The sequence below is a fragment of the Heterocephalus glaber genome, unplaced genomic scaffold (assembly GCF_053883595.1).
Source record: "Heterocephalus glaber isolate CG9 unplaced genomic scaffold, H.glaber_assembly_v1.0 deba00000347, whole genome shotgun sequence".
Taxonomy (NCBI): Eukaryota; Metazoa; Chordata; class Mammalia; order Rodentia; family Bathyergidae; genus Heterocephalus; species Heterocephalus glaber.
This window is the reverse complement of record NW_028258143.1, coordinates 39,336,763-39,357,324: the sequence shown is the minus strand read 5'-3', so window position 1 is coordinate 39,357,324 and position 20,562 is coordinate 39,336,763. Positions and strand designations below refer to the sequence as shown.

General features: G+C 33.9%; 1 protein-coding gene across 4 annotated transcripts in view; it reads left to right on the top strand.

Moving 5' to 3' along the window:
- Nucleotides 1-20,303, top strand: part of Wdsub1 (WD repeat, sterile alpha motif and U-box domain containing 1) — a 43,564-nt gene extending 23,261 nt beyond the window's left edge. For 3 of the 4 annotated variants that reach the window (XM_004835895.3, XM_021265923.2, XM_004835894.3), the window contains 3 exons: nt 98-277; nt 7,161-7,301; nt 19,878-20,303. In XM_004835895.3, coding sequence (XP_004835952.1) covers nt 98-277; nt 7,161-7,301; nt 19,878-20,035 — 479 coding nt within the window. In that variant the 3' untranslated portion in view covers nt 20,036-20,303. Of the gene's footprint in view, nt 1-97; nt 278-4,404; nt 4,528-7,160; nt 7,302-19,877 lie in introns of those variants that run through there. The other variant, XR_002398040.2, reaches the window with a different exon arrangement.
- Nucleotides 20,304-20,562: the final 259 nt, after the last annotated feature.

Below are 20,562 nucleotides of genomic sequence, written 5' to 3'. Positions count from 1 at the left end.
TAAGGAAAATTTCATTTACTTTGTAATTCAAAGTGGCATTGTTTGTAAAAGAAATACTTTGTTCTTATTTCACTTGCCTCTTTTGTTTGTTTTTAAGCAAGGAGCATGGAAGATCAGCTGAAACAGTTTCCTGAAGATTGGTCAGAGGAAGATGTTTCACTGTGGCTTTGTGCACAAGGTTTAAAAGACCTTGTTGGTATTTTCAAGATGAATAACATTGATGGAAAAGAACTGTTGAATCTTACAAAAGAAAGTCTGACTGGTGATTTGAAAATAGGTAAGATTCGTGAAAAATAGACAGTCTTAAAAAATGACTTTTAATAATTTTTACTTTGCAGTTGATTTTAGTTGTAGTCATGGTTTCTTAACATTCTACCACAGTAATTATGCTAGTGTATGTCTTTGTGTAGGAGAGTATATATTTTTATTAGGTTAGGGAAAACAAAATGTTATATAGCATTTATTTAGGTACAAGGTTAAGTATTAACCTTGTAATTATAATTTTAAAACTCATATTTTTTAAAAATTGGGAAATAATTCATATACCACAAAATTCACTTTTTAAGTGTATGATAGATATTTTGTGCATATAACCACAATCACTACTAAATTTCAGAATATCTTCATTACCTCAAAAAGAAATCCTATAACCATTAGCTGTCACTTCCTCTTCCACTTTTTGCCAGCCCCTGGAACAACTAATCTGTTTTCTGTGTCTATGAATTTCCTATTGTGAATTTCACATAAGTGGATTCATACAATTTGTGGCCTTTTACGTGTAGCTTCTTTCCCTTAGCATGTTTTCAAGGTTCATCTGTATTGTAGCATGGATCAGTACTTCATTCCTTTTCATGACTAATTCCATTGTATGAATTTATCATTTATTCATTCATCAAATGAAAGGATTCAGGTTACTTCCATGTTTTAGCTATTGTGAATAATGCTGCTATGAAGTTATACAAATTTTTGTATGAGCATCTGTTTTTAGTTTTTTGGAGGTCTGTACTATAATTGGAAATAGAATTGGTAGGTCATACCTCAACTCTGTTTACCATTTTAGGAACTGCCAGGTCGTTTTCTAAAGCAGCTGTGTTGTTTTTATGTTCTTGCCAGCAGTATACGTGAGTTTCAATTCCTCTACATCCTTACTGATACTTGTTTGCTTTTAAATTACAGCCATCTTAGTGGTTGTGAAGTGGTTTCTCATTGAGGTTTTGATTTGCATTTTCCTGATTAGTAATGATGTTATCTTAATTCATTTGGGCAGAGATGGCAAAATATTGTAAACTAGGTAGCTTATAAACATAATTTTTTTCCTTACAGTTCTAGAGGCTTGGAAGTCAAAGAATAAGGTACTGACAGATTTGATGTCTAGTGGAGAAAAATTTCCTGATTTTATAGATGGTACCTTCACTGTCTTTGGTTGGTGGAAATTTGCTTTCTGGGAGTCTCAATAATAAAGGCATTAATCCAATTTATGAAGGCTCTACCCTTATGACCTAATTATATTCCAAAGACCCCACTGCCTAACACTGCCTATAATGTTGGTGATTAGATTTCCACATATGAATTTTGGGGACACACATAGATTCAGACCATAGCAGATGTTGAACATCTTTTTCTGTGCTTGTCTGTTTTCCTGTAAGAAATATCAGTTCATCTGATTTGCCTACGTTAAGAGCTAGGTTGTCTTTTTATTGTCATGAGAGTTATTTGTGTATTGTGGATACTAAGATATATGATTTGCACATTTTACCAGTCTGTGGATTATCTTTATACTTTCTTGATTGTGTCTTTTGGTGCACAAAACTTTTAAATTTTGATACAGTCAAACTTATTGGGGTTTTTTTTTCCCTGTTACTTGTTTTATAGGTATCATATTAAAAATGTTTACTTAATCCCAACTCTTAAAGATTTAGATTTTTTTTGTATGATTCTTCAAGTTTTAGCTTTTACATTTAGGTCTGTGATCCATTTTAACTTAATTTTTAATATGGTGTGAAGGAGGGGTCCTTCTAATTCTTAAGATACAGATATCCAGTTGTCCCAGCACCATTTCTTGAAAAGATTGCTTTCTTCTCATTGAAATGTCTTGTTATCTGTGTTAGCTTTTTATTACTGTGGCAAGATATATGAGAAAATTAGTTAAAAGAGAATTTATTTTGGCTCACAGTTTCAGAGGTTTTAGACCGTATCTGGTCTCCAGCCCCTTCTCTGGCTCTGCACTGTCACCCTCCCTGCTTCCTGGCTGGCATGAAGTGAGCGCCTTTCCTTCACCACACTTTCTCTGCCATAAGGCTTTGCCTCACCAAACCCAGAAACAGTGGGGCAAAATTTGGACTCTTAAGTGTCTTGTTCTAATAAACATAATAGGGTCTTATAGTCAGTGTGTTATAATAAAATCTTAGTTAACCAGAAAACTCAGGAAATATATCTATGTTGACATTTGTTATTAATGAAGAATGAAATAACAAAGTATTTGTTACAGAACATCAATATAAAATATAGCATTACATTTTGCTTTTGTATAGTAAGTATGGTCTTTTAAGAAGTTAGCACAATTCTTTGTTTTGAAAATACTTAGGTTGAGATGGTTATGTACTGTGTTCAGACTATAGCATGAAAATTACTTTTGTATCTCTAATAACTGATTTCCTCTAAAATTTATTCTTGAGAGTAGGTAATAGTTTTTCCCTCGTGGGAATTTAGCATCTTCGTTTATTTCTCATTAATCTCTTAATGAATATTATCAAGCAGAAGTACTTGCATTAACAGTGTGAAATAATTTCAGTTGCAATTGTTTGAAAACATAAAAGAATCATAAACAATTAATAGAAATAGAATTTTATTTTTATTGTCAAATAATACAGTATTCAATTAGTGGCCCAAAATAGTTTTTTAAGGATGAATCTCAGGTTTAAAGTTCAGTAAAATGAGTTTTGGATGTATTAATAGGCCAAGCCAAAACAAATATTTAAATAAGTCCAGTAGTGGTTAGTAGATGAATTTGAAAAATCATTATGAATAGAGACAAAAATATTGCACATTTTCTGGTAAATAACAGTTCTGCTTTGTGCTTGTGTTTAAAGTTTGGAAAGTTAGTAAATGTAACAAATTAGATGCAGAATAAATTAGTAAATAGAATGTGTATTTTTTTGTACCATTCTGAAGTACCTTGAGACTTTTTGCAAAATGTTTATTCCAAAGGCTCAAGAAGCTAATTTAACTACAAGTGTTATTTTAAGCTACAGTAAATTTCTTTGGTATTTAATTTTAAGAAAAATACACCTCTCCTCAAAATATTACATTGAACTAATACAGATTAAAATTAGGTCTGAAAATTAATGTAAGAGGCAAATCAATTAAAATATATGCTAATGAATTTCACTTCTTATGTGCAAAACAATTTTGCTTGCATTTGCCTTTGTGGTATAACTGTTAAAATGGTTCCTGTCAGTGTAAATAAATCTGAATTTGCTCAACATTCATTTATGGAGGAAGTTGATTAATTGTGCAGTAAAGTACATTGGAGAGTTACAGTAGATCCATTATGTTTGACACTGAAATTATTAAGGATTTGAGAAGTCTATGAAATCTTATATCAATAGACCTTTTGTTAATGCACAATTAAGGAACTTTCTGTATACTTGAATATGTTTGAATCTCATGGTTTAAGGATAACAGTCATTTCTCTAGGATTATTAATTAAAAATTCAGGGTACAATAGACATACAGTTTTATTAGGAAATAACTCCTTACACTTGTGTGAGGAATGTCCAGAGAGGGATATGTCTTTCAACATTTCTGAACCAATAAATTTGTGAACACTACATGCTGTAATATGTAGTATCGCATTCAAAAGCATGAAGTATCAAAGGTAAAGAGCAAGAAAGTCAGTATTAGATATAACTTAGGAAAGCAGTAAGTTCACTAGCTAACTTCCTTTTGTACATTGGCCTCATTTTATAGCTAGGCCTTGGAAATATTGCAAATTGAGCATATCTTGGAGTTTGGAAACTTACATTGACAAATGCCAAGGAATTACTGTATATCATATTAGTACTTAACACTTATGGTTAAATAATCATTAATATACATTTCCTAATTTGGGTATTAGATTTTTTTTCAGAGTTCATGTCTCATTTTTATGTTTCCTTTTTCCAAGAAATCATAAAAGCACACAGAGATTTTTTTTTTTTTTTTTTCTCTTTCTCATTTGCTTCTGGTTTGAATAAGTTTTCCCAAAGGCCCCTGTGTTAAAGGGTTGGTTGCCAGCCTGGGGTGAAATAGGGAGCTGGTGGAACCTTTAAGAGGTGGGGCCTAGTGAAAGGAAGTTAGGTCATTAATGTATGCCTTTGAAGGGGATATTGGAACTCCAGCTGCTTCCTCTCTATTGCTTCATAGCTGCTGTGAGGTGAGCAGCTTCCTTTGCCACATGTTCCGGCTGTGATGTTCTAAAGGAAATGGGACCAGGTAACCATGGACTGGAACCTCTGAGACATGAGCCAAAATAAGTTTTTCTTCTTTGTAAGTTGGTTATCTCAGGTATTTTGTCATAGTAACAGAAAGCTAACACATAATTGAAAAATTTGTTAATATATGGTAATACAAGTTATGTTAATACAAGTTAATACAAGTTGCCTTTGTAACTGTGTAATGTGTATACCATTAAGTGAACATTTGGTTCATGAGGATACCTTGCTGTCTTGTTTTGTTGAAAATGTCTGTGGGGTTTGAAATTGCTATCTAGATGCTTTGTTTTTATAGGGAGTCAGGGAATTAAACTATAGTGCTTCTATCATCATCTTCTCCAAATCCCTTTAAAAAAAACTGGTCTGTACCTATAGTTGTGTTTCCTTTTTTAAATTTTGTTTTTTTGAGTTTTTTTGGTACCTGGGATCGAGCTCAGGACCTTACGCTTATGAGGCAGGTACAGTGTCACTGAGCTAAATCCCCGGCCTTAAATTTTGTTTTTATATCTTCTCTTGTTTACTATTCACTTTGTTCAGAAGTTATACCAAGGGTTTACTAGCCCTTAGCTGGTAAAGGTCTTTTCTGAGCAATTAAGTTTATACACTTCTTCCTAAGCCGCAGTCACAAAAGGAGATACTTGTGTCTGGGTAAGAAGCTCTGTGGCAGTGGTCTGGGAAATGCTTCCCTGATGACAAGGTGATCTCATTTCAGTTTTAAGAGACATTAAAATTGGACAGGGATAATGCTGAACTTAGCCTTTTCTTATCTGGGGCATTTTGAATTAGGCTTTCTGTATTTTCTATTATAAATATTAGCATTGTACATATAGGTTTACATGTCTAATATTTTTGACAGAAAAATATACTTTTATTCAGAATATTGATTGCTCATATCCTTTTGTTATATAAACAGGATGGCTACTTTCTAATTGTAAACATATTCTAGAAAGACAGTGTATCAAGCCCTGTGGACATGGAGGAGTTTTATCAGAAAACATACTCCAATCACAGTAGATTTTCTACCATTTAAACCCTAATATCTTCACTTCAGTATATCTTGATTGTTATCAAAACTTTCAATCTGTTTATTTTACCCACCAATTTAAATTATCTGTTATTTTTGCAAAATCATTCAACCTGAAAAGAAATTAATATGTTGTACTTAAATGTTTTAAAAAGCCTTAATTACATAGAAAGAAAGTCATAAGAGCAGACTTAAAGCAGCAGGCCACTGCCAGGTTAACTTGCATTTACGTAAATAATGGGCAGTAAGCCCCAGTGGTTTTAAACACTTTCTTACTCATGGCACAGCAGGCATGGATTTCATGTTTTAATTGATTCTCTTTCCCCTAAGTCTCATGGGAATGATTTGTATTTATGTCACAATTGAAGAACCGTGAGTTTATAAAACCTCCAGTCCTTTTTTCAGTACTGGAGATTGAACTTGGGGTCTCACACTTAGTGGGCAGCAAGTACTGTACCACTGAGCAACATCCTGAGTCTTTTTATTTTTTTGTTTTGAGACTAAGTTTGGCTAGGTTGGCCTTGAACTTGATCCTCTTGCCTCAAGCTTCTGAGTAGCTGGGATTTCATGGTTGTGCCACTTTGCTAGGTGAAAGCCCAGTCTTATAATGGGACTGTTTAATAAACTAGCCCAAGAGGAAAACACTGTCTTTGTACTGGTTAGGGAACAAACCTGCTTTCTGCCTGGGAAGAAAGACAGTATCTCCATCTTCCAAGGACGTTTGCAAATATCCTTGAAAAGATTATGTAAGACAAAAGATGTCTTAAAATGTGTACAAAATCCATTGGAAATTACTTCTCAACAAAAAAAGCTAGTTTAGCTTTTTATGAAGCATTCTGAAATATAGTTCTTCTACTCACCCCACCCCAAAACACCCAAACTAAAGTGGAACTGTGAACTAGTTCTAAAAACATAGAGTCAGTAACACTAATCTTTCTAAATTAGTTACACTAGACTTCCTAAAATTAAAAATTAAGGTAATTTTTTAAAATTAAAAAATTTATACAGGGCCGGGGATTTAGCTCAGTGGCACCGCACCATTCTTCCAAGTACAAGGTCTGGAGTTTGATCCCTGGTACCAAAAAAAAAATTTATATAGTTTTGGACTAAGAGATGAATTTATTTGTGATTGTGTTTAAGAATCAGCAATATATTCAATTTCATTGTTTATGTAACACGGATTTGAATACTGTTAAATGATTTTTAGGCATTTTTTTATGTAAGCAGAATTTTAAAAATTTTTTGTGGTTCTGGGGATTGAACACAGAGTCTTGCATATGTTAAACGTGTTCTACCAGAGGTACCTCTGTAGCCCGTGTTGTATATATAAGTTAACCAATAATAATGAGTCCTTCATAAAAATAATAATAATAATAATAATGAGTATTTCCTGACTTTGTGGAATCTTTTAGTTTCTGGCAGTCTGAAATTCTTGAATTTCACAATCTAAAGTTGCTTAAAATAAGCTATCTACTAGCTGCTGATATACTTTAACCATAGAGTATTCTATATTACAGAGATCCATAAAGGAATTAGAAAAACATTTCCACCTAGTAAAATGTATCAGAAGTTTTTGGTTTTAGTAGATAAAATCTCTATTTGCTGAACAGTTGCATAAAGATTACCAGTAGTTCTCCAGACCTAACAGAATAATTTCTTTTCAGAATCTCTAGGGCTGCGTAGTAAAGTGCTGAGGAAAATTGAAGAGCTCAGGACCAAAGTGAAATCCCTTTCTTCTGAAATTCCTGATGAGTTTATATGTCCAATAACTAGAGAACTTATGAAGGATCCTGTCATTGCATCAGGTATGTGTGATGGCTCCTAAGTTGTGGGGTATATGATGTGATAAGTGAATAGTGTAGATAGTTCATAGAAGTTTGCTTAAATGGGGGGAATTGTCAGACTTATTATATTTTTTTGCCTAAGTAGTTTTTTCAATAACTCAGACCTGAGTGAACAATTGAACATTATATATTTCTTAATAAATGAAATTGTTGATAAAGAGCTGAATCAGAAGGGTTAAATTTTAAAGTTTTACTGAAACTTATGAAATGTGTGTTTAGAATGTAAAGATGAAATACCATTTTTTAAGGTAGACTGTGGAGTTCTCATGTTTATTTTTTTTCATGAATTTAAACCACTATATAGAAATAAGAATTTAAAGATTATGAAGTTGTTAATACCCCACATTAATTTTAACCATTGTCTACATACACGGTTTTACTGTGCTTTTTAATTTTGTTCTATCATCATACAGATTTCTGAATATTTAATCTACATATATTTCATTTGTAATAGTTTTGTAACTTTGTGCTACATTGTGTTTGATTCTTCTAGTAGTTGGGTGTATATATTTGCAAATATTGCACATTCCATTGTGTTGATATCTTGGTACATGTTTCTTTCTGTTACTATTACTTTGGGATATGTGCCCCAAAGCACAGTCACTCAGAATATTTTATGAATATTAAAAATAATATTAATACATTTTGTTAGATTTTTTTTCTAGAAAATGAAATGTTTAAATTACTATCAGCAATATATTTAAGTATGCCTGTTTTCTCACAATCTTGTGATCTGTGAATTTTGTAACTTTATTTATTTTTAGTAGTTTAATAGTTCTATGAAATGGTATTCCTTATATTGCGAGGGATGCAGTGAATTTTTTCTGCATTCTCCCCAACCTTTCTTGTACTGGATATTAGCGATCTTTTCAGTCTGATACATGAAAAGCAATTTCAGGTTCCATTTCTTAGTGTAATACTGAGTTTGAGCATCTTTTCATATTTTAATCATTTATAATTTTCTTAGGTGACTTCTTAATCATAAACATTTAATTCAAATTCTTCTTTCATAAGAAATATACTACAGGAGGCATAGTTAAACCACTGAAGAGCCAGACTGCCTGAATCTGTTTCATTTCTTTTTTTTTTGGCACCGGGGATCGAACTAGGGAACTTGCACTTGTGAGGCAGGTGGCGAAACCACAGAGCTAAATCCCCAGCCCTCTGTTTCATTTCTTATTTTGTTACATATGGAAAGTTATAACAACCTCTGTTTCCTCAGGTACAATATGGGGATATTAGTACTTACCTCAGAGAATTCTTATGAGAATGAGTTAATGTATGTTGGGAACTTAAAACAGTACCTGCATATAATAAACACTCAATAAATGTCAGCCATTTTTCTTTCAGGCTATGAAATTTTCTGTGAATATAGCAGTGGCAATATATCTTTTGTTATATCAGGACTCTGCAGCTGAAAGAAACTCGAGTTAGCTTAAGCAGACATGGCAGTTGATTTATTAAGTGTGGGTCTCAGATTGGATTGCAGTCATGGTTCTCTCATCTGTTCAGAGGCTTCTGAATTTCACTTTCTGTGAAGTTTAATATGACTTTTCCACATGATAGGAAAACATGACCACAGCAGGTGCCAAATTTTACATTATAGTGCTTATGAACTCCAGAGAGATCACTGTCACATAAAATCCAAGAGAAAGGACTCCATGGGTTAATCTGAGTTAGGGCCCTGCCCCAGTAGTGCTATATTTCCCCCCAAAATAGGCCCTAACATGATTTTTCAGAATGCTCATAATATAGGCCCTACCCCCAGAATAAGCCCCAGTTAAGATTCCAGCCAGATGGACACATTTAGTACGTCTGTTGCAAAACACGACATATTAATATGTAATTAATATAAATACTGACTTTAATACTTAAATGATAGTATAAATTATAATTATTTGTAAATCCCCAAGCAGACACCTTTGGACGAGAGGTAAATGCCTATGTTCAGATGAACTTTAGACTTAACTGACAAATGACCAGAGTACAGACATAACATACAAATAACGTACACACTTGCTAATAAATAGACGTGGTGGTATCTAACATGAATCTCCATAATTCAGTATGTTGTGTGTTGTAATGGGTGTACTTAATGCACTCATGTGAAATAACATTTTCTGAATTTTGGTGCCTGCAGTTTTTCTTTGCTTTTGTGTGGACCATCATTCTTAACTCTCATCATTTTTATTGCTACTCCCATGGCATAAATCTCCAGTTAACACTTGATTTAATGATAGATTTAGGGAATAATATTCTGACCACCAGACAAGATGAGTGCAAATAGAAAGAGCTCCCACTGAGTATTAGAAAGGAATTTTGGAGGACTCTCATGGCAAGAATCTTAACACTTCCTGCAAAAGGAAGTTGTTCGATCTCCAAATGGTCTGAAATGGCTGGCAGAGTATGATGACCTCAGTCAGATGGATCAGGGAAATGCTAAGAAGCACAAGTGTGAATCAGGTCAGCAACCATTATTTACTGAGCTGAAAGACATCACCTGTGACTCGACTGCTGCGAGGAGCACAAAGGCTTTGGTTGTGCACAGGGGTTATATTCAAGCATTTGCCCTTGCAATGGCATCACATTTTGAAATATCCCTAGAAGAATTCAAAGCGTCACAACACTGGCTGGATGGCTTCCTTCTGCGATATAATCTTGTTGCTACGTAAGAAGATTAACAACACTGTTCAAGCTGGAAGACACTGAAGTTAAACATGCACTTACATTCAAGTCCTTTGTTGATGGCATTGACTTTCTAAACCAACTCTCCAACATGATTCCTGTGGATAAAACTGCAGTGTTTATGGGCCAAGGATCTCAAACTGCAGTTGATCAAAGGGCGCAGTGCCTCGTCAATCTACATTCCCTCCACTGGTTACAAAAGCGCGCGTGTTACCTGTATTTTGGCAATTCATCTGTATGGAAAGAAAGCCCCACCTCTAATCACTAAGGGCAAGGAAAATAAAATTGGGCACTTATGTTTTGGAAACCAAAAAGGCCTGGTGCACACAAGCACTATAAGGAAGTGGGTTGATTTAATGCTGCCACTTGTTTTTTGAAGTGGACAAAGAGATCTGCTGTTCTGGGATTCAGCTAGCGCTCAATGTGCTAGACATAAAGAACTTGCTGACAGAATAGAGCAAATAATGATTCTCACAGGAATGACAGCCTATCTCCAGACTCTTGATATTGCAGTAAACAAGTCATTCGGGGACCATTTGCGCATGAAAATCAGTGACTACACTGAAAATAGAATGGAGAGAAATCAGCATGGAAACTTTGTGAAGCCTAGCCTGTAAGAGACTGTGGACTTGGGTGAAGAAATCAGGGGATAAAATCATTTACAGCTGTATTGCCAGTGCACTATGAGCAGGCTGTACTGTATGGATGGACAGGGAGGACCCACTTACGGACAGCTCTATTGCTAGACAAGAGAGATTGGGGCCAGGTGGTTCTACGGAAAATGGAGTCACAAATTCAGGGCAGAATTTGAATTTTGGAGAGTTATGACAATGTTCCAGAAGAGGATGACATGACTATTTGAATAAATGTAAGTTTTTGTACATGAAAATAAGCCCTGTTGAGTCTTTTGGAACAAAAATTAATAGAAGACTTGGTCTTACTTTCAGGAAAATATAGTAGTCCACTATAGGAATATGATTTGCCCAGCCTTGGAGAGCAGGGTCATATATAAACAGGGTGACATCACAGGAGGATAATGGTGGTGGCGGGGGGGGCTTTCCCAGGGAAGGATGTGTGTTACTGACTTGAGAGTAACTATCACTACAAAGATTTTTCCTTGTTTTTTTTTATATCTTTAATTTCTAAGTAATATATATAGTACTTAAACTTACATTTCTTATTTTACCCAAAGATAAAACTATATTAAAAGTTGCAAGTTGATTGATTAGTTTTGAGGCTGTTTTTAGAGAAAGGCATCTTTTTTATTTCTTTCCTATGGGATCAAAGAATACAAAAGAATTGTCTTGGGGAATATGAGATTTTCCTTGAATGCTAATATTGGTAAAATTTCACTGGAAATTTATAATAGTGTCTCTTTGGTTGCAAAATTTCTTGCAACATTATAGATATATCAATACATAACACTGGCAGTATATCAATGTGTAGCTGCCAGACTTACTAGTTGTCTAGTTCAAATCATATATGATATTGCTATCCAATATGATTGTCACCACATGTGGATGTTGAGCACTTAAAATGTGAGAACCTGAATGTTTTAATTTTGATTAAATTCCAGTAGCACATGTCTACTTTATTGGACAGTGCAATTCTGTAATCTAACTTTTTGATATAATTTGTTGAAGTATAATTTTTAAACAATTTAATTCCTTTTAAGTGTACAACTTGGTTTTTATATATGTATACATTTGTACATCCATCATCTAATCAAGATAAAATTATCATTTTAGAAATTTCTCTTGTGCTGTTTGTATTCTCTCATTCCACTGTGGCCTTAGGTAACCACTGCTTTCCTTTTTAGAATTTGATATAAATGAAATCAGTATGAACTCTTGTGTCTGGCTTCTTCTGTTTGGCAAAATGTTTTCTGATTTATCTTATTGCATATATCAGTAACTTGTTTCTTTTTATTAATGTTCCATTGCATTAGATATGTCATATTTATCAACTAACTTAACAGACTTTTAGGTCTTTCATTTTGTGATAATGGTCTAAGCAGGAATAATGTTTATGTATAATGTTTATGTTCAAATCTTTGTCTGGACATCTCCTTTCTCTTGGTGAATTTAGAAGTAGAAATACTGGGTTGTATAAGTGAATATTTAACTTTCAGAAAGTGCCAAAATGTTTTTCAAAGTGCCTGTACCATTTTAAATTTCCAGCTGAGAATTCAAATTTCTCTGCATCCCAGCCAACACTTGGTATTGTTTTTATTTTTCCATTCTAATGGATGTGAAGTAGTATCTCCTTGTGTTTCTGATGACTAAGGATGTTGAGCATCTTTTCATTATCTATTCATGTCTTTTTTGTAATGTGTGTACCCTCATTACAAAATCTTCTCTATTTTGTATTCAGTTGTCCATGTTCTCCATACAAATCTTGGGTAAGATAATTTATTGCATATCTTTTCTATTTGCCTCATCATTTCCTTAATGGTGTCTTTGAAAGGATACAAGTTTTAAATTTTAATGAAAACTATTTTTTTATCACTTTGATTTATAGTTTTTGAGTCCTAAGAAGATTGTCTACCCTCAGGTCTGAAAGACTTCCTATTTTCTTCTAGGCATTTTATAGATTTAAATTTTATGTTTAGGACTGTGGTTTATTTCAAATAAATTTTTGTGTATAATATCAAGCTTTTTCCTACTTGTAAGTAGCTATTCAGTTGTTCCACCACTACTTAAATCTTTTTCCCAATGAATTACTTTGGTATCTTTAAGTCAAATGACTGTGAGAGGTTTATTTTCAGACTTCCTGATACTCTGTTGAGTTTTATGTGTGTATGTCAGTTACGGGTAGTATCTTCTTGGTGGAGCTTTTTTATAAATCTTTAAATCAGGGAGTCATCTGACTTAGTTCCTTTCCAAGTTCCTAGTACTTGTTTTGACTATTCTGGAGCCTTTGCATTTCTATACAGATTTTGTAATATTTTCTCCGTTTCTACAGAAAACAATTTGCCAAGATTTTCACTGGGATGGTGTTTAATCTGTAGATCAATTTGGAATTGACAGTTCCAATTTATGAATGTTAATACACTCTCCACTTAGGTCTTCTTTCACTTTCTCTTAGCAGTGTTCAAAATTCAGATTTTGCATATATTTTGTTTAAATTATCTTTCATAGTTTTTCTTTTACCATACTAGTTTTTAAAATTTCACTGTGCTTATATATAGGTATAAAACTGATTTTTGTATGTTGATTTGGTAGGTCCTTAAATTAGATGTTCTTTACACATGATCTTGTTATCTCAGGACGATATCATCTCCAGAAAGAATGGCTATCATTAAGAAATCAAATAATAACAAATGCTGGTAAGGCCGTGGGGAAAAATGAAACCTTTCTATATTTGGTGGGAATCTATAAACTAGTGCAACCATTCTGGAAACCATTATGCTTAAACTAGAACTAGGGCCAGGGATTTAGCTCAGTGGTTCCGCCACCTACCTCGCAGGGGAAGGTCCTGAGTTTGATCCCCGGTACCAGAAAAAGAAAAAAAAAAAAAAAAAAAGGAAGAAACTAGAACTAGAAATCCCATTTGACCCAGCTTTATTTTTCTTTTTATGGGCATTGTTGGCTATTATAAGCAGTGCTGTCAAGAGCTTTTTTGTTTTTTGGTGAACAAATGTATGCATTTCTGTTGAGTATATTACTAGGTATAGTTAGTTTTCAAGAGTGGTTGACCCATTTTATACTTCCGCCAGTAGCATGTGGGAATGCTAATTGCTCCACAGCCTTACTTAATATTTAGTATTATCTGTATGCTTCATTTTTAACCTTTCTGGTGCTACCCATTTATTGTAAAATTATTTTTATTGAAGCAATTGTAGATTCAATATGCAGTTGTATAAAGTGATAGACATGCTTTATCCAGTTTCCTCCACTGGTAACATTTTTTCAAAACAGACCTTTAGACTTATTTTACTTGGATTCATTTGTGTGTGTACTAACTTTAGAGTTTTATTGCTTTTGGAGTTTTGTCTACTCTCCACAGTTAAGACATGTAACAGTTCCAAAACCATAAGGGTCCTCCTGTTGCCTTTTTATTACTACCCTCAACAGCTGCCCACTCTTCCTCCCACCCCAGCCCCTGGAAACCACTGATCTGTCTTCTTTTCAAAATATTTTTAAAATGTTACATGAATAGAAGTATGCAGTAAGTAACCCTTGGGATAGGCTTTTTATTTTAAGCTTAATCCCTAGAGATTTCATCATCCATTCATATTTAACCTTCCTGTGCTGCTTCATCTTATGAGTGGTCCTGTGGGAAACATACAATTTTTAAATAGAATTGAATCGGTGTCTTTATATTGTGGTTGATAGATTTGGGCTACTTGCTGTCAGCATGAACTTTTCTCCTAGTTTCCTTTTTAGCTCCTGCCCTCCCTGTTAAGTGTTTTGGAAGGCTTATTCCTGTTGAAATATCTATAGTTCAGTATTTTTACACTGTATTTTATTAAACAGCATGTACTTGATGAGAAATAGTTGAGCAATAAACATTTTAAAAGCAGAAAGTCTCTGTACCCTGGTGTAGCCACATAGTTTTACAGCATCATTATAGATTTTTTTTTTTTGCCAACACATTTACGTAGTTTTACATCAGCTGCAGGATTGTATTTTAAAACATTTTAACTGAAACATATTTAAGAGATACCATGTGATACCAAAAAGTATTTCATGGTATAGCTTTGCTCTCTTAGCCAGCTGATAAACATCTTCATTTTTTGCACCCTGCCAAAAGTGATTCTATAGAACAATTGTCAGTGATAAAGTGTATACAGGTAGACTTGTATAAATACTGTTGTTGGATAAATTCTTAATACTGACACACATCACTAGTTTAATTTAAAATTTTAGTGAGTTTAAATGTAAATTGTTTTAAATTATATTTTTTAAAAAAGGATGGTCATTTTTGCCCATTTAGCCCTCTTGCCCTCTAGCCCTTTTGCGAAATGTCATATTGTTGTATTAAAAAGAACAACTTTCTCATATTTTGAGATTATAGAAATTTTTTAATGTTACATAAGGTGTGAAGAATTAGTAACTTTGTACTGGTTAGGCATTCTATTCTTGTCATTTTTTTATTCCTCTCAGGTCTTTTCTGAATACCTGAATATTAATTCCCTGATACTTTTCTAAACCCTTTGTTCACACTTATGATGTAAAAACCTACTAACCCTCATTTGACCACTGTGCTTGTTCTGTGGAGCCTTTATTAGATCCGGGGAATCCCACTCTGTCTCTTGTTGCAGTTCAAATATCCTATTATTTAATTCCTATGTTTTGCTTCAGAGAATTTATTTGGTTTGGATTTACTTTTATTTCTCCTTTCGGGCACATTGTGTGTCTTAGATGGAATTTATGCCTTTCAGAAATTTCAGTCATTCTCTTCCTATACAGCTTACCTTTAGACTGCCCACTGAGATTTCTCAGGTGCTCTCATTTCGGGAAATCCCACTTAGTTTGTACAGTACAAGCATTGACCTTGGAAAGTTATTCAGGCCAGGCCTGTTTCCTCAACTGTAGAATAAGGACAATTACTATTAATACTTGGACCCTAAGGTAATTAATAGTAATTATCCTCATTTCCTATTAGTACAGTCATACCCTGCATCTAATGATAAAGTACAGTTTAAATTACTCTTAGAAATGCTTATAGGTTTTATCCATTAATTACATTTTCGGAGGCTCTTACTCTTGTTTTCATTTACCTGTTCCATTGTTGTCAGTGAAATATTACCTGTGGAGTTCAGTGGCGAACATGTTTAGAGAGGAGTTCTCTTTGCTTGGTCTACTTTGGTGAGCAGTGCAGTATAAACACAGAGCCTATGCCAGTGAGCTAATGTTTTTTACTTGAATCTTTCAATGCAAGTCAGCTATCCATTGAAAAAGAGACTTCTTTTAGTCACCGTTTCTAGTTCTAATGTAGCAAGAAATTTTTAGGTTTAATCTGCCTTCTTACTAGAAACAGAAATCTAGGGTAGGAGTAAATCTCACAGTACTTATTGGTATTCTATCATAACCTTTTCATCTGAGTGTTCTAAATTGAATTGTGAAATTAAAAAATTGGGAATGTACTCATTTAAAGAATCCAAGAGCTTCCTAAAACTGTCTCGTATAGCTCTTGTCAATTCACTGTCTTGGCTGATAGCAAAATTCAGATGGATCTGTCTGGATTCCATTCTGTTTAAAGTATAAAAATCCGTAAGTCACTTTTATAATACAGTGAAAACATGCAAACAAACAGTATAATGTGTACTAACGTCATTATTTTCTCTGGTGACATGTTTGGTCTCAACTATGCTATAGTTGTAGACTTTACATGAATTTTAAAAAGAAACCACAAATGACACTAATACACATTGTCAGCTACAATTGTTTTTAAGCCAGTATTGTTTCAGTGCTTCTCCATTCATAGAAATATTAGGTGTGCTGTGTAGTTCTGGCAACCCGTCTTAGTACTCTGGGATGAACTTTGATAGAACAGTTTGAGACCTTATATTAAAATAGCAAAGATGTAAACCCACTTAGAATTCTTGTTTTCTCTTATTTTTTTATCAAATGTTTCAGGAAATTGCATTGTCACTGATTTTAAAAACCTTGATATTAAACTTGGGGTAAATGAGTTGCTTATGTTAAGAAACCTGTACACTGTCAGATTTGCCATTTAATTCACTGTTACCACCCAGAAAACAGCCTAGCAGAGAAAAGTGTTCATTTAAGGGAATTCAATTAATAACGCTGACAAAATACTATGATTATTAGTTCTAAAAAATATAGATATAATACAACTATAAAAATTGGGAGCAAAGAATATGAAAAGTTGAATAAACTCATTAACTAGAAGTAAAAGCCTATTTTAGGTACTAGGAGAGAGAAAAAGATTTTTAGCTAATTTAAATATCACGAAAAATGGGAACCATTAGATACTAATGATATTCTTGGTCCCATTTTTAAAAAAGATAATAGCATAGGGCCGGGGATTTAGCTCAGTGGTTTCACTGCCTGCTGCGCAAGTGCAAAGACCCGAGTTCGATCCCCGGTACCACACACACAAAAAAGAAAAAGATAATAGCATAAAGGTAACCAGTACATCAAAAATACAAACCTTATGAAACCAATTTCCATAGTTGAATTCATATGTAATTTATAGAAATAAAGAGATTTAGCTAACAAAACATAATACAACTCCACGCAACCCAACCTGAAATGAGACAGCTGCAACTAAAAGTTTCAATTAAACGACAACATACACATGTACTGTACTTGTTGCCTGGGAAGAGAGAATTCAGGCCCCAGAAAAATTTAAAAAGATACTAGATTGTGCTGAAGACCACAATTCTCAGTGCACATAATCCATGCCATTTAGTCCAAAATAGATCCAAGGAGACAAAAACTAGTAATATATCACGTTCTGAACCTCCAACATAGAAAGTATATTTTCTTTCTAAACATATATGAGGCATAGTGAAGCACCACTAGAAATAACACAAACAGCATTACATCACCTTGATGGACTATTAGAAATTTGGTTTTTTGTTTCTTTTACGTTGAATAAAAAAACATGCTGTTACTGTATCTACCCTGGTGATACATGAATTAGCTATCATTGAACTCAGTATTTCACAAGTTTAGCACTAAAGTGCACCTTATTTATCAGTAATAGGCAAATGTGACAAAAGCAGTTAAAAATATAACGAGACTTAATTTATAATAACAAAAACTGGAACAAAAATCCTAGACATAAGAAATATATAAAATTTACCAAACAACATGAGGAAAACTAAAGCATCCAAGGGTGAAGTATATATGAACAGATGGGAGAACACAGGATGCTCATAGATGGGAAGGGTCAGTGTGAGAAAGACGTTATTTTTTTTGCAGTTTATAAATGTAACATCATCCTCATAAACTCGTTTTTTCCTAGAGACACAGAAGGGGATTGTTAGGTTTCATTTAAAAGATTAAATGTAGAAAAGACAAGGAAAAGGCCGCTAGCTCTACCGGACATTATAGCATTACAAAGTCTCCATAAATAAAAACGTATTTTTGGCAACATATATAGACCAATGTGAAAAAACCCCTAAAAATCCAGACATTGATGCAAATGGTTTAGGAAATTTAGTGATCCTAAGTGGCAACGGAATAGCCATGTGGAAAAGGATAAAACTGGATCTGACCCAATTGTATGTAATGTATACTGTGCATATACATTAATTCCTTTTTTTTTTACCCCAGTACTGGGAAACAGGACCTTACTTGCAAGGCAGCCGTGGCGCCAGTGAGCTAAGTCCCCAGCCCTATATACATTAATTCTAAATGAATCCAAAATCTAAATATAAAAAACCCCAAAACCTTTCAAGTCCCACAGATTCTCTGATAAAAACAGGGAAAAATTTCCTAAGCAGGACTCAAGAGAAAAACTGATGAAATGTTAATATGCTATATACATGAAATCTTCCTAAGAAAAAGACAACCTAGTAGAAAAACGGGTAAAAAATATGAACAGTTCACAGGAAAAATAAAAGTAAATTGCTCAAACATATGAGAAAAATGTTACATACCTGACATAGGACATCATTGCTCTGGAAGGGATCCCAGATATCCATCCATAGAGTACTGTGGGGGAAAACTTCTTAAAAACATGGCAAGGTGTAAGCTAGTGTATGTTAGCTTTAACGTGGAATGTATATGTATAATAGTTTCCTTTTGAAAATATAAGCAAATGCTTATGTACAAAGATTAAAAACTGAAATACATGTTCATTTATATGAGAAGGGAGGGGACAACAAAGATTAGACAAGATAAATGAGACTCCTCTGAAGGTCCCAGGTTTTATAATTCTTACATTGTAACCACGTAAATGATTCTCAAGCACAGGATTTTGGTTAGACCACCTTAGTGGACCTACCTTGATGACAGACCCAAAAAGAAATCTTGTATTTCAGGCTTATGTTAGTAATATATATTTTTGGCATTATTTTGAAACAGTTGTAGGCATTGTAGACCAAAGCAAGTAAGTGGAACACAGCTGAAAAGATCTTTACAAGTACAAAAATGAAAGTAGTGAAGCAAAAACTCATCTCTACATGTGAAAAGCCAAGAACAAAGAAGATTGAGAATTCAAGGCCAGCCCGTGTTACATAGTGAGACCCTGTCTTGAGAAAAAAAGAATTTTACAAGAACCTGGGAAATTACTTTGCTCAGTATCCCTATAGCTCTTTGTACCACCACCACCCAGCTCTGTCCCTGTCTTTCCTTCTACCATGTCTGAATTTCTGGCAGGGTCCAAGTCTCAGCTGTAATGTTGAAAAGGAACCATTGAAAGTATTATGAGTTTGTGATGATACTGTTCTAGGTAATTGTGCTTCACAGAGCAGTATTTACTCAACAAATCTAAAGCAACTTGAGATGCTGTGGCAGGTATGCTTTGGGAGTCGCAGTACAAGAATGCCACTTAAATCATAATATGGCGGGAATGGTGGTGCATGCCTTAACCCCAGCACTCGAGAGAGCTGAGGCAGGAGGATTTCTGCCTGTTTGAGGCCAGCCTGGGCTATATAGTGAGTTCAAGGCCAGCCTGAACTACATAGTGAGACCCTGTGTCCAAAAAAAAAAAAAAATCATTAATAGAGACTTGGCAATGGCCTTTTTGTATTCATTTTAGTAATCCTGACTTCCCTCCCACTCCCTTTTTTTTGAGATAGGTCTCACTGTGTAGCCCAGTCTAACCTCCTGCTTCAGTCTCCTGAGTTTGGGGATTACAGGTGTGCCCCACCATGCCTAGGTTAACTTCTCTTTCTTACATCTCAAATATTTGTGGTTTTTTTTTTTTTAGATGGCTATTCCTATGAAAAGGAAGCAATGGAAAACTGGATCAGCAAAAAGAAACGTACAAGTCCCATGACAAATCTTGTTCTTCCTTCAGTAGTACTTACACCAAACAGGACGCTGAAAATGGCCATTAGTCGATGGCTAGAGACACATCAAAAATAAAATTGCTTTTATTGTAATATTTGTATTTTCACTGATCTTATTTGAGGTAAACGTTAAGGCATTAAAGGTAAATGTTAAGAAGGCATTAAAAGCCTAACGAGGTAACTTTTTTAAATGTAGTTATTAAAATTGTCAATTTTTACTCTTTAAAGTATATGCACCTAATTACATACCTAACTTCATTTCTACTTTTACTGTAAAAGGCTTTTGGTGGTAGTGAAAAAAAATCTTAAGCTGTATAGAAATAAAGTTTTACTTTGACTTTAAATTACAATGCCTATATTTATTCTTGTTAGTTATAAGGTCATGTTCCCATTATAACTAAAGATTGAAATATTCCAGAATGTAACTGGTGTTTGCATCCTAGTTTACATCCTAGTTACTAGCCATTCATCTACTACCTCTTAGAAATCTTAGAGAATTCATAAGAAAATAATTCAGCTGTTAATGATTAAATTAAGAAAATCACTTTCAATACGTTTTAAAAATTTTTTATTGGATTCTAAATTTGCAAGATAGGATTTTTC